Source organism: Muntiacus reevesi, chromosome 1, assembly GCF_963930625.1.
Source record: "Muntiacus reevesi chromosome 1, mMunRee1.1, whole genome shotgun sequence".
In the NCBI taxonomy this organism is placed as follows: Eukaryota; Metazoa; Chordata; class Mammalia; order Artiodactyla; family Cervidae; genus Muntiacus; species Muntiacus reevesi.
In genome coordinates this window covers 46,465,736-46,480,170 of record NC_089249.1, presented here as the reverse complement: position 1 = coordinate 46,480,170, position 14,435 = coordinate 46,465,736, and the positions used below count along the sequence as shown (strand labels likewise).

The 14,435-nt window shown below is 43.8% G+C and overlaps 2 protein-coding genes across 2 annotated transcripts in view; both read right to left on the bottom strand.

The window, feature by feature from the left end:
• The window catches only part of LOC136146313 (antigen WC1.1-like), a 37,393-nt gene extending 36,229 nt beyond the window's left edge, over nucleotides 1-1,164 (bottom strand). The window contains exon 1 of the mRNA XM_065905127.1: nucleotides 1,029-1,164. Within this exon, the coding sequence (XP_065761199.1) occupies nucleotides 1,029-1,101 (73 nt within the window). The 5' untranslated portion in view covers nucleotides 1,102-1,164. The remainder of the gene's footprint in view (nucleotides 1-1,028) is intronic.
• LOC136172466 (antigen WC1.1-like) overlaps nucleotides 1-14,435 on the bottom strand; it is a 132,217-nt gene that overhangs the window by 69,828 nt on the left and 47,954 nt on the right. The gene's annotated exons all lie outside the window — the stretch shown is intronic.

Sequence of the window (14,435 nt, the reverse complement as noted above, 5' to 3'; positions counted from 1 at the left end):
ATTAACTTTAACTCTCCAGGGAAAGAGAGTGCTCCCTACAGAGTCACAGCAGATCTTGGGAGGGGAAAAGACCATCCCAGGTCCCCAGCACATCAGGAGAAATCACAGGGACCAGGGCAGGGACTCGGGAACTTATACACCTGGGGCTACACATCAACTGATCTCTACAGACAAGGGGTCCCCTCTCCTGGCTGTGGACTCGCCTGCTCCACAATGGACACCTGGTGGGAATAGGTGAGGCCAGCAGGCAGAGCCTCTCATAGAGCCCAGTGCTGCACAGACGCATCAACAAGCAGAGGGGAGCCCAGGGGATGGGGGAGAGGACCCAGAGAGAGGCAGGCAGGTGCACAATTATCTCTGATCCAGTTACATGCTGCAGACATGACACCCAGACCCGTGAGACCCTGTGTGCTTCATGGACGAACAGACTCAGTCCCTGCTCAGCAGCACTGTTCCTCTCACACAGACAGGCTCCACACACCCTCACTCTCTCTCTCTCTCTCTCACGCACACATGCACCCTCACACAAACACACCTTCACAAACATGTGCACGCGTGTGCGCCTTCACTCACCCTCACACACACACACCCTCACACACCACATATACACACATAAGCACAGAGCCTACAGGAGCATAGACACAGGAAACATGGGGACCCAGGGGCAGTGCTCACACACCAGGCACATGGAGCATGTGGGAACAGCCCAGAGTCCCAACTGAGGTCAGTCACTGGACCTTCCACACACTGGGAGCCACTGGGACTCCTAGAAGCTCCCCGAGAACAACTGAGATACTGCAGGGACTCAGGGTGACCCAGCTCGGTCCAGACCAAACCTCACTGCTTTGTAAAATCTGCTGCTACAACCACCAGTAGACCCCCCCCACTGGAGAGGGACCAGTATTCAGTCACCGTGGTTTCTTTTTGGTAAAAAACACTGAGGCCAGGTTCCACAAGCCCGGACACCTTTCCCTTCATCAAGGCGTCCACTCCCTTGCCTGTCCCCAGGACAGAGGAGCAGCCCTTACCTTGACCACCCACCACAGTGCCAAGGAGGAGGACACAGAGACCCTGGAAGGAGAGGTGTCGGCTCAGAACCATCCTGACTCCACATCCTCAAGGTCACAGTCCCAGTTGCAGGATCAGCCTGTGAGAAGGTGTCAGGGTGCCGACCGGGGTCTATATAGACCATCCCCTACATCCTCCCTCCTGAGAGCCAATAGCGGCACTTTTCACCATTTCAGACACTATCGGAGACTGCATCTGCCCCTTTCTGAAGCTCAAACACCAATGAGCTTCTGAATCTTCAACATCTCCTTATATGAGCAACATGGTCCTTTGACCTTCTGCTTCTGTGGTCCCTGAGAACCCCATGACAGGGGTTGGCACAGAAAAGTTGCCTCAGAAAGCATGGGTAGTTTTTCTCTCCCAATCACACTGGCCGATCACTACAGACTGTGAGATCTCACAGGGTCAGGATGTGGGATTTGTTGGCCCGTGGAGAATACCTCTGGTGGAATCAAGCATTCATCTTCCCCTGGACTGAGTTCAGGGCCAAAGCAGAGAAGTACAAGAAGGCTTGAAATATGAGAGTAGTTGTCAGGTCAGCAGAAACTGAGGACAGGAACACAGGAACTCACAGGTGAGCTTGGAGGGGTGAGGTGGAAACCATCAAGTTGCAGGGATGAGATTGTTGGCCTTTCCTCCCTTCTCAGAATGATCTGGAGATGGGACCCTGGAGCACATGGGGGTCATAATAACATGGGACTTTGACAGAAACTAATATTTCCCATCAGGGATATTTCCTAGCCTCTAAGACCACTCTGTCTGGCAGGCACATTTCACCTGGGCTATACTCACCTTCTGCAGAGTGAGAGGGGATGCAGTCTTCTGTATTTAGAGACCCAACCCTTCCCCTCTGTGCAGCCACCCAGAAGCAGCAGTCCTTGTCCAACACATGAAGGTATCAGCTTCTACATGGATGCTGCTTGTCTAATAGCATTATTTTCCACTTTGTAAATGTGCAGTTTATAGGATTGCAACAAGGTGATAGAGCTGGGAATGACAAATACCTGGAAACTAGAGTCACAGGTTTTATTTTCTTGAACTCCAAAATCACTGCAGATGGTGACTGCAGCCTTGAGATTAAAGGATACTTGATCCTTGGAAAGAAAGCTTTAACAAACCTAAACAGCATGTTAAAAAGTAAAGACATCACTTTGCCAACAACAGTCCATACAGTCAAAGCTATGGTTTTTCCAGTAGTGATGTATGGATATGAGATTTGGATAAAGAAGTCTGAGGGTTGAAGAATTGATGCTTTTGAATTGTGGTGCTGGAGAAGAATCTTAAGAGTCTTTTAGACTGCAAGGAGGACAAACCAATCAATCTTAAAGGAAATCAACCCTGAATATTCACTGGAAGGACTGATGCTGAAACTGAAGCTCCAATACTTTGGCCACTTGATGTGAAGAACCTGCTTATTGGAAAACACGCTGATGCTGGGAAATACTGAGGGCAGAGGAGAGAGGGGTGACAGAGGATGAGATGGTTAGATAGCATCACCAACTCAGTGGAGATAGTGAAGGACAGAGAAGCCTTAGCTGCTGCAGTCCACGGGGTTACAAAGAGTCAGACATGACTTAAGCAAGTGAGTAACAACAATAGCAAAAGAGTGAAGTAAGATTTAAGTGCTTTTTTATTTTCTTTAAATATCACAATAATGTTATTTTCATATTTAAACATCTTAGAATAGTCTATTGATGAAGACAACAGAGTCATTGTTTGAACTATAAAGAAACTAATTAATAGAAATGTAGATAGACACTAAAGAAATAGATCAACCCTGAATATACATTGAAAGGACCAATGCAGAAGCTGAAACTCCAATACTTTGGTCACCTGACATGAAGAGCCGACTTCCTGGAAAAGTCCCTGATGCTGGGAAAGCTTGAGGGCAAGAGGAGAAGAGGGTGGCAGGTGAGACTGTTAGATAACCTCATTGACTCAGTGGACATGAGCTTGAGCAAACTCCAGGAGATAGTGAAGGGCAGGGAAGCCTGCTGCACTGCAGTTCACGGGGTTACAAAGTTAGACATGGCTTCGTGACTGAACAACAACAAAGAAATAGATAAACGAGATTGGATGATGGATTGATGATGATGGCAGTGGTGGACTAATAGATTAATAAGTAGATATAGAGACACAATAGGTATATATAAGGGGCTTTTTAGACATGCTAAATCCCTTTTCCTTTATTGCATTTCAACTAGTCCCCAAATGAGGTTTCAGGGAGAGATTGCTGCTACAGGAAATAAGGAGAAAGTAGGAGTGACGGTTTAACTCTAACCCTCCAAGGTAAGATTTTGGAATCCCAAGAAGAAAATATATAATTTAGAAAGATGAAAGATTTCTAAACTTCCCATTTTCCCCCATTGTATATTGAAAGTTTTGTTTGATAGGATTTTGAACATAATTGTATTATAAACCATAACTAAAGAAGATGCAAAATATAACTTAAGGGAACAGCTCCTGACAGAAGGGGAAGTAGAAGCCACTATGGAGAACAGTGTGGAGATTCCTTAAAAAACTGGAAATAGAACTGCCATATGACCCAGCAATCCCACTTCTGGGCATACACACCGAGGAAACTAGATCTGAAAGAGACACGTGCACCCCAATGTTCATCGCAGCACTGTTTATAATTGCCAGGGCATGGAAACAACCTAGATGCCCATCAGCAGACGAATGGATAAGGAAGCTATGGTACATATACACAATAAAATATTACTCAGCCATTAAAAAGAATTCATTTGAATCAGTACTAATGAGATGGATGAAGCTGGAGCCCATTATACAGAGTGAAGTAAGCCAGAAAGATAAAGACCAATACAGTATATTAATACATATATATAGAATTTAAAAAGATGGTAACGATAACCCTATATGACAAACAGAAAAAGAGACACAAATGTACAGAACAGACTTTGGGACTCTGTGGGAGAAGTCGAGGGTGGGATGTTCTGAGAGAATAGCATTGAAACAAGTATACTATCAAGGGTGAAACATCACCAGCCCAGGTTGGATGCATGAGACAAGTGCTCAGGGCTGGTGCACTGGGAAGACCCAGAGGGATGGGATGGGGAGGGAGGTGGGAGGGGGGATTGAGATGGGGAACACATGTAAATCCATGGCTGATTCATGTCAATGTATGGCAAAAATCACTGTAATATTGTAAAGTAATTAGCCTCCAACTAATAAAAATAAATGAAAAAAAGGAAGTGAAGAAACTGAAACTTCAATGGATAAATTATTTGTCCAAGGCCATAAAGCTACTAAATGATGAAGCTGGAGGCCCAGTACAAGACTGTCCAGTGACTTTTATTTTATTGGAAATTGATGCTTTTCATATGCTTGTCAGATCCATTTATTATGAAACTGGTGCATTTTCCTTTAGATAATTTTTTGAAGAATAAAATGTAAACAGAGCCAATATTTCAAAGTCCATGTCAATTACATTTAAGATGTCAATATACTCTGTTTCAAAGAAATTATAAATTATGAGTCTTACCTGGTGATTTGTCAAAGAATAAAAGTGCAGCAATCCAAAAAAAAAAAAAAAAGAAGGGGAAGTAGAAAGCCTTCTGCTAGAAGATGGCTGAAGGCAGGGGGCAAAGAAGAGGCTAGTGAATCAGAGAAGAGAAGGGATTCATGCTGTCTGCAGCCATCAGTGACTCCCCCTCCTCTGTTCTGCATTTAAGAGGAATGGCGGCGGGAAGAATAGAAGTGAAGGTGGGTGGAGGGGACAGATCCAAGCAGAAGGGACTGATGTCCAGTGTGGTCATTGCTGCCTTGTTCTGTTTCCACTGATCAGAGAAGCTCCCAGATGGTCCCCAGAGTGCAGTGCTGGGATGAGTAGAGAGACTGAGAAAGGCCATAAAGGGATATAAGACACTGACAAAATTCAAGGTTACTAACATGCTACCCTGCATTCCTCACACCCTCTGAGGCTCAAGATTCCCATGATGCACTCCTGAAGCCCACACAAGCCCACCCTGAGGACTTCTCACCCTGACTCTCGTCATTTCAGCAATATGTGGGGAGGGCCCATCTGTGACACACACACCCCAGAGTCCCCACAAAACCCAGAGACAGTTTCACACCCTCCCCTTCCCACACCATAATGTCTCAGTGGAGCAAACACAGAGGACAGCTGCAGGCCAGTCCACAGCCCTGTCACATCCCCACTGGAAGGACCCCTCAACCCGGTCAGCAGCCACAGCTTCTCTGTCCTACCTTGTCTGTGCTTCATCCTTGAGACTCGGGTAAATAAAAAGGGAGAAAAGACAATTGAACATATGCATTGCTCCCTCTCAGTTCAGTTCAGTTCAGTTGCTCAGTTGGGTCCAACTCCTTGCCACCACATGGAGTGCAGCACACTAGGCTTCCCTGTCCAACGCCAACTCCCAGAGCCTGCTCAAACTTATGTCCACTGAGTCAGTGATGCCATCCAACCATCTCATCCTCTGTCATCTCCTTCTCCTCCTGTCTTCAACCTTTTCCAGCATCAGGGTCTTTTCCAATGAGTCAGTTCTTAGCATCAGGTGGCCAAAGTATTGGAGCTTCAGCTTCAGCATCAGTCCTTCTGATGAATATTCAGGATTGACTCATTTGATCTCCTTGCAGTCCAAGGGACTCTCAAGAGTCTTCTCCAACACCACAGTTCAAAAGCATCAATTCTCTGGCACTCAGTTTTCTTTATGGTCCAACTCTCACATACATATATGACTACTGGAAAAACCATAGCTTTGACTAGATGAACCTTTGTTGGCAAAGTAATGTCTCTTCTTTTTAATATGCTGTCTAGGTTGGTCATAGATTTTCTTCCAAGGAGCAAGCATCTTTTAATTTCATGGCTGCAATCACCATCTGCAGTGATTTTGGAGCCCCCAAAGTAAAGTGTCTCACTGTTTCCATTGTTTCCCCATCTATTTGCCAGGAAGTGATGGGACCAGATGCCATGATCTTTGTTTTTTGAATGTTGAGTTTTAAGCCAGCTTTTTCACTCTCCTCTTTCACTTTCATCAAGAGGCTCCTAAGTTCTTCTTCGCTTTATGCCATAAGGTTATTGTCATCTGCATATCTGAGGTTATTGATATTTCTCATGGCAATCTTGATTCCAGCTTGTGCTTCACCCAGTCTGGCATTTCACAGGATGTATTCTGTATATAAGTTAAATAAGCAGGGTGACAATATACAGCCTTGACATACTCCTTTCCCAATTTGGAGCCAGTCCAGTTCTAACTGTTGCTTCTTGACCTACATACAGATGTCTTAGGAGGCATGTAAGGTGGTCTGGTGTTCCCATTTCTTCAAGAATTTTCCACAGTTTGTTGTGATCCACACAGTCAAAAGCATTGGCATAGTTAATGAAGCAGAAGTAGATGTTTTCCTGGAACTCTTTTGCTATTTCTATGATCCAACAAATTTTGACAATTTGATCTCTGGTTCCTCTGCCTTTTCTAAATCCAGCTTGTGGAAGTTGGAAGTTCACAGTTCATGTACGGCTGAAGTCTTGCTAGCAGAATTTTGAGCATTACTTTGCTAGCGCGTTAAAGTGAAAGTGAAGTCATTCAGTCATGTCCGACTCTTTGTGACCCTGTGGGCTATAGCCCACCAGGCTCCTCCGTCCATGGGATTTTCCAGGCACGAATACTGGAGTGGGTTGCCATTTCCTTCTCCAGGAGATCTTCCTGACCCAGGGATTGAACCCGGGTCTCCCGCATTGTAGGCAGACGCTTTACCATCTGAGCCACCAAGCGTGTGAGATGAGTGCAATTGTGTGGTAGTTTGAGCATTCTTTGGCATTGCCTTTCTCTGGGATTGAAATGAAAACTGACCATTTCCAGTCCTGTGGCCACTGCTGGGTTTTCCAAATTTGCTGGCATATTGCGTGCAGCACTTTCACAGCATCATCTTTTAGGATTTGAAATAGCTCAACTGGAATTCCATCATCTCCACTAGCTTTGTTCATAGTGATACTTCCTAAGGCCCACTTGACTTTGCATTCCAGGATGTCTTGCTCTAGATGAGTGACCACATCACCAAGATTATCTGGGTCATGAAGATCTTTTTTGTATAGTTCTTCCATATATTCTTGCCACCTTTTCTTAATATTCTTAATATCTTCTGCTTCTGTTAAGTCCATACCATTTCTGTCTTTTATTGTGCCCATCTTTGCATGAAGTGTTCCTTTGGTATCTCTAATTTTCTTGAAGAGATCTCTAGTCCTTCCCCTTGAGAAGGGAAAGGCTACCCACTCCAGTATTCTGGCCTGGATAATACCATGGACTGTATAGCCCATGGGGTAGCAAAGACTTGGATATGACTGAGCAACTTCCTCCCTCTAAATATGCTAATATTTACCCATTATTTATATAAGAATCAGGTTTTCCTGGTGGCTCAGACAGTAAAGAACCCGCCTGCAGTGTGGAAGACCTTGGTTCTATCCATGGGTTGGAAAGATCCCCTGGAGTAGGGCATGGCAAGCCAGTCCAGTATTCTTGTCTAGAGAATCCCTATGAACAAAGGAGCCTGGTAGGTAGCCTACAGTCCATGGGGTCGCAATGAGTCAGAAACAACTGAGCGACTAAGCACACACACAAGAGTCACTTACTTTTCATCTGGTCCTCTCACTCCCAGGCCCCAAGACTGGAGCTCTATTTCCTTCTATATCTGGACCTTTAACGCATTAATGATAAAAACTGATCATAAATATCAGTACCAGAATTTAAACTCAGGTGCTGGAATAAGACCAGGATCTGCTGAATCACTTAGAGTTGATTCTCTACTCTCTCTGGGCCCAGAGTCATCATTCCTTACCCAATATGGACTCCACACTATCACCAGAAACCATTGGCCAGACACCTAGAACACAGGACGTACTTCCTGGGGTCCAGTCATCCCTCCCACAGGATGACACAGGGATGTGTTTAGAGAACCAGGTACACACGGTCTCGCCTCAGGATGAAGATCTCACAGGTAAGACACTCTTAAAGGCTCCAGACCCTGTTATAGGGAAAGGTGGGCTGGAAAGGGAGGTGAAAGTGTTAGTCTCTCAGTTGCATCTAACTCTTTTGTGTTCCCATGGATTGTAGCCCGCCAGTTTGCTCTGCCCATGGAATTCTGCAGGCAAGAATACTGGAGTGTTCTTCTCCAGGCGATCTTCCCCAAACACAGAGGAGTTAACAGGGCTGGCATGTGGTCCCCACAACTCCCTCTACCCCAGAGCTGGGGGTGCAGGATCAGCATGGACCAACTCACCCTTGGATGAAGGTACATCTTCTCTGACACAAAAGGAAATGTCGGTGTCCAATCTCATCAAAGATTTGAAGAAAGAAAGTTTTAGGGAGGACTGCAACCAGCTGTGTCCGCAATGAACTTGAGACAGTGCAGTGCAGGGGTTGGGAGAACAGACTCGGGAGTGTCTGCCCTGTCCTGATTCACAGCTCAGCCACATACCATGCACGCAACCTTGAACAGGGTTCTTGCATTCTCTCTGTGTAGTGGTTTCCTCTACAAAAGGAGGGTTTTGATTGGGCCTAGATGACAGAATTTTGGTGAGGGTTAAATGAGTTGGCATTAGAAGTGATATTATAATCGCTAGTTAGCAGTAGGACATAGTAGTGGTAGAGAAGCAGTATTAGGGTATCTCTCTCTATCCCATCCTGGGAATCACAGCACTCTAGAACAGGAATTCAATTCTGTTACCAGGATTCTGGGCTTCCCTGATAGCTCAGTTGGTAAAGAATCCGCCTGCAATGCAGGAGAACCCGGTTCAATCCCTGGGTTGGGAAGATCCCCTGGAGAAGGGAAAGGCCACCCACTCCAATATTCTGGCCTAAAGAATTCCATGGACTGTATAGTTCATGGGGTCACAAAGAATTGGACACAACTGAGTGACTTTCACTTTTACTTTTCACCTGGAGCCTTGACTGGAGCTGTCAGAAGTCTCCCAGAAACCACATATTGTGATTGTATTTGGTGTCAATCAGAGTTGTGAGTCTTCCACACTTCATCCCTTCTCTCTGTGCCCCATTCTACTGCTCATGAGCTTGACCTTACCATCATGAATTAAACTTCTTCCTTGCTAATTTTACTTGATAAGCTGGAAGCTACTTGGTAAAAGTCTGTGTCTAATTCACCTCTGTATCCCCAATGCCTGTTAATTAAAAATGTCAAACTATGTCTAATGAAAAAATGAATGAAAGAATGGTACTCTGATAGTTGTTTTCCACAGATCATTCCTATCAAAAAGAACTGTTTTTCTTTGAAAACATAATTCAACTTGCTGTGCGAACTTAACACAATGCAAGTGTATTTCAAAACTATTAAAAGTATGAGCTATGCATGGCTGACAACAACACCTTTCTGCAGTGAATGCAGTAAATTCCAATACCCAGAAAGGAACACAGCCCATTTCCAGAGCAGGGCTGAGATAGCCAGTTCTAAAAATGTATAGATGCTGCAAGTTTCCTTGTATCTGAAGATACAGAAGAAAAACCACAGCTTACTGACAGTGAAGATCATGAAGTCTCATGCTCTGATCTTAATCAGATATGATGGTGTGGGCAGGATGTTGATATATTTATCAATTGGCACGTTTTCAGTGAAAGCAACACATGACTGTAACAGGAAGAAAATTTTGTTATAAAAAAGTTCAACAGATTCTATAGTGAATTAGAAGTGCTGAAGTAAAGAGTAAAAAGAATTCCCTTCTTTCACTTAGGATAACTATTTGATTGGCCTTATGGATTGTAAAGCAATTCCACACATGACAGCAGCATTATAATGTAGCATTATTATTCCCAAATTACACAAGAGAAAAATGGAGGTTTAAGAGGCTAAGTTCATCTGTTTTCTGAGGAAGGTAATAATTAAACATCCTTGCACAAGTGACATTTCTCAGGACCAGTCAGAGTGACTAAAATACAAAATGGTTTTGACTTAAAATTTATCTATACAACATTATGGAATTGGCAGGTGGCCCAGTGGTTAGGACCCCATACTTACACTGCTGAGGGTCTGGGTTGACACACCAAAGCACTGGATACTCACCTCATCATCTGTGTTTCTTGAATGGATATTACAAGCTTTAGTAAAGGCTCATTTATCAATGACCACTTCATCACAAGGGCATGAAGGAAGGAGCAAGGTCATGAGCTGGCTGAGGTCCAGCCCACCATCATTGTTCAGCCCTTTGCAGCCTATGATCAGCAACATCTAACAAAGTGCTTGGCACTGAATTGGCCTCATTCATTTCTCCACAGGCCCATCTTCTGATGCCCAGAAACCAGAACAGGTCAAAGCTACTAAATTAAAGACAGGCTGATTCCATATGGGGAGCCTGCAAACCAAGGATGCTTCCCCACTGCCACTGGAGAGTAAGAAACTCCCTTGTCCCAGACACCATCTTGGGAGGAGAAACAGATATCTGTGGAAAAACCAGTTTTGGCAGGGAACCAAGAATCAGCGAGATAATTATTACTGAATTAAGTTGAAGGACACATTTTAAATGAGATAATCTGTTAATTTTAATGAAAATTTTAATTACACAAATACCCCTTAAAGGTGAGCAAGATTAAATCAATTATAAAAAACAGAAAATACTACATTTATGCATACTTAAATTCTGGAAGACACATTTTCAAGTCCACTACAAATAGGTGTTTCTAAATCTTCATATGCTTTTAAATGCACAGAGCTGTCACCTCTGTGAAGCTCTTTCTGATCATTCTAGCTCAAAATTACTGCTGTGTCTATTTAGTCTATGAAAACTTGCTTATTGTCTCCACAGTGAGAAGTACTTGGAGCAAGTACTTGGGAGCAAGTACTATGTCTTATTCTTCAATGTCTCTTTAAGACCAAGTAAACACACATAGTAACAGCTTAAGAAATATTGGATAATTAAAGAAATGAATGCAAGAACAAAGGCTGAAAATAACCCTGCAGTTAGTGATAACTGTGGGAAAAGAGGGAGACAGCAGAGACACAGATGTGACTAATCCCACTAGACACAGACTTAAGTGGAGTAAGGGGTTAGAGACACACCAGATGAAGCAATCAAAGAGAAAATGCCTTCAGATCCCACTCAGGGAGGACCAGATCACATTCAACTTCTGCCCAAAACTGTACCTCAGAAGCTTCTCCAAGGTGAGAAAAAACTGACAGCACTGCTATCAAGAGTTCTACTGAAGGATGTGGATAGACAGTAATACTCATCAAGTGGTTGCATTTCTAGTCTTCAGTGACTCATTCTGAGCGATGAATCGTGGGTGGTGTCACCTGTGTCACTTCCGAGTGGAGGCATGAAAAGCCCAAGTGTGACTCTAGTCTCTCTCCTTCCTGCCCCAGAAGCTACGCGTTCCAGATGGTGCAGGTGCAAGAGCCTCACTGACCACAGACATCTGTAGGTTGTGATGAATGTGTGTGTACGTGTGTGTGTGTGTGTGTGTGTGTGTGTGTGTGTGTGTTTATATTACTGAGATTTGGGGATCACTTGTTCCAGCAGCAGAGCAGAGTCTATTCTGATGGATACGAAGGAGAAAGAACACTTTAAAAGAAGACAGAATCTGTCACATGAAGCAGGTACTTTCCTGGATCTCCTCTTCCTTCTGTATCTTCATCCCAAGCTGCTTTCTCAGGTCTCACCTTGCTTCCTCTGTTGGGCTTGGTTGGTTCCCAGTCACCACCTCTGACTGACCAACAACAAGATCTAAGTCCTGTTTAAGAATACCCACACCTGGTACACCTCCTTTTCTCTTTAGATCAGTCAGTGCTGACAGTCAGGCTCCCATTTTCTCAGTTTGACTCTTAGCATCTTGCCCTTCATTTTTAAACAGCTCTCTTTTCCTCTGAGTTAGTTAATCTTTGATCTTATTCTTACCCTTCCACAAATACTATATTAATGAAAAGGCAGCATGTACTTTCTAAACCTCTTCAGTTTCTTCTTGATTTCCAGAACAAATATGATTCCTGGATTTAGTGCTCATGCACTAAATTAATTAACATCTTCACCTTTGGGCAAGAAATAACTTACTGAATTGCTTCTTTTCCTCAGCCCAAGAAAATGGCTCTTTGAAAACCTATGTCTTTGTGACAGTGCTAGGTAGCCCTCCCTTGCCTCCAGGCCTGGGACGGGCTGGTGCAATGAGAGACCCTGAAGGTGAAGCCTCATTAGCTTCAGGATTAATCCACCTCGGCTCACAGTTGATGTACTAACTCCTGAGCTATTCAGTTCTTGTGGGTGGTCACTCTTAAACCCAAGGTTAGTGCCACTGGGGTGGCACTCAGGGTTCAAAGGCTGAATGGTTGTTCAAACTTGAACTCTGTGAACTGATGCTCTATTACACGTGGAGTTTTGGTGTAGCTGAGTCCAGCCTGCAGACCAGGCTAAGAACACTAGAAACACAGCAAAATGCATTCGTCCTTTAACAGTTAAAAGTCTGTGAACAGATTCTTTTTTTCTTCCCCATCTGGGCATACTAACCAAGGCCTCTGCCAGAGCCCAGAACTGGAGTGAGGCCTGTACTTGTGTATAAGCTCTGCATTTCCAGTCTCTGTAACTTAATAGATGCTCAACTAATGTTTATTGAGTGACTGAATGGCACTGTGCCAGACATTTAAAAGAAATTATCACAAATAAAAGAACTGTTTTTGAAGAAATCTTTTAGCTAATTGATATTCTTGTTTTAAAGGCAAATGTTTTCAGCAATTACCAAGGCAAAATTTGATTTTCAAGAAGAAGGAGCTTATTATCAGTAGACATGTCACAACAAACGGTGCAAATCTGTATCTCTAAGGATACACAAGTCAAACCACAATGTACTAACATGTGGCTTCTTATTAAGTCTTAATCAGACCCAACGGAGGAGACAGGGTATTCATATGATTTATCATTTGACTCATACCTAGACTCTCTGTTGCCTGAAAGAATACCCTAATTATCTGTGTAACTGAATAGAATCATGAATCCTATTATTTTTTTTGGGTATGACCACAGGCCTATTGATAATTGTCCACTGTTAACTACCTAGGCTTAAGGCATATGAGGGGCTTCCCTGGTGGCTCAGAGGATAAGGCATCTGCCTGCAATGTGGGAGACCTGGGTTCGATCCCTGGGTTGGGAAGATCCCCTGGAGAAGGAAATGGCAACCCGCTCCAGTATTCCTGCTTGGAGAACCCCATGGACAGAGGAGCCTGGCGGGCTACAGTCCACGGGGTCGCAAAGAGTTGGACACGACTCAGTGACTTCACTCACTCAAGGCATATGAATCACGGGTTAGCTTTGATTTTATCTTTCTTTTCCTTTGTTCAGACTAGTTTCAGGTAATTTGGGGAGGTGGGTTTGGGCACGTACACTTAGGGTATATAAGGTTTTCAGAAAAACTGGTCAAGGTTCTTGGCTAAGAGGAGACTCTGCCTTGGGCCCGCTGGTGTAATAAACTTCACTCCACTATCTGCATTGTCCTTCTGAGTGAGTTTGTTTCCCAGAATGTGTGGCTACAACATCACAATTAGAGAATGCTGGTGGCAGCCACAAAGATCGAGTACAACCAAAAATTAAAAACAATGACAAAAATGATAATAAATACTTTTATTTAAAAATCTTATTTTGTTCACATATTCTCTTCCTGAATTTGTTTAATAGTGTATTCGTGTTTTCTTGGAGTTCACGGAACTTCTTGTTGGATATACTTTATTTCTTTCATCAAATGTCATTTATTTCATCTCTTCTCGATGGTGAATGGCCATGTGAGCTGCACTGGAAGAAGTCCTAGGCATCTTCCCATCCGCAAGCACAGCCTAGAACTATGAGGACTGAAGGCATGAGTGTAGGTTGGAGCCCTGGATCATGCATCAACCAGGTAACTGGGTGGACTCAGCTCACATCCAGGCCACCACTCTCAGGTCTTATGTTAGATCTACAGCTTCTCCACATGTCCACAATGGAATGGGGTGGGGGTGGGTAAATGTAATCTTGACTTAGGCACACCTACATGATAGCTCTCTCTACCCTCAAGAATCACAGCAGGATCATGTAGCCAGATTAAAGCAATCTTGAAACAGTATATTTTCAGAGAAGCCCATTAGTCTGAAATTCTTCCTTTAAGAGTTTAGTCATATCAGACCCCTCCATCCAAATCTTTAAAACAAGTAGTCGAAGGTTCCTGATCATTCTGTCTACGTCTCTTCTTCTAGATCACATCTGCTTAGGTCTTTCTTGCCCTCTTGTCCGACCTGGATGCAGGGTATGGGTGAGCACCAATATGTCCTTCATCAACTTGAAGAGATATGTAAGCTGATATAATTTACTTAGAAGGAGAGATAACTGGAGAGACAAGAAATAGCAGCATCCTGAAGAAATAGTAGGAAGT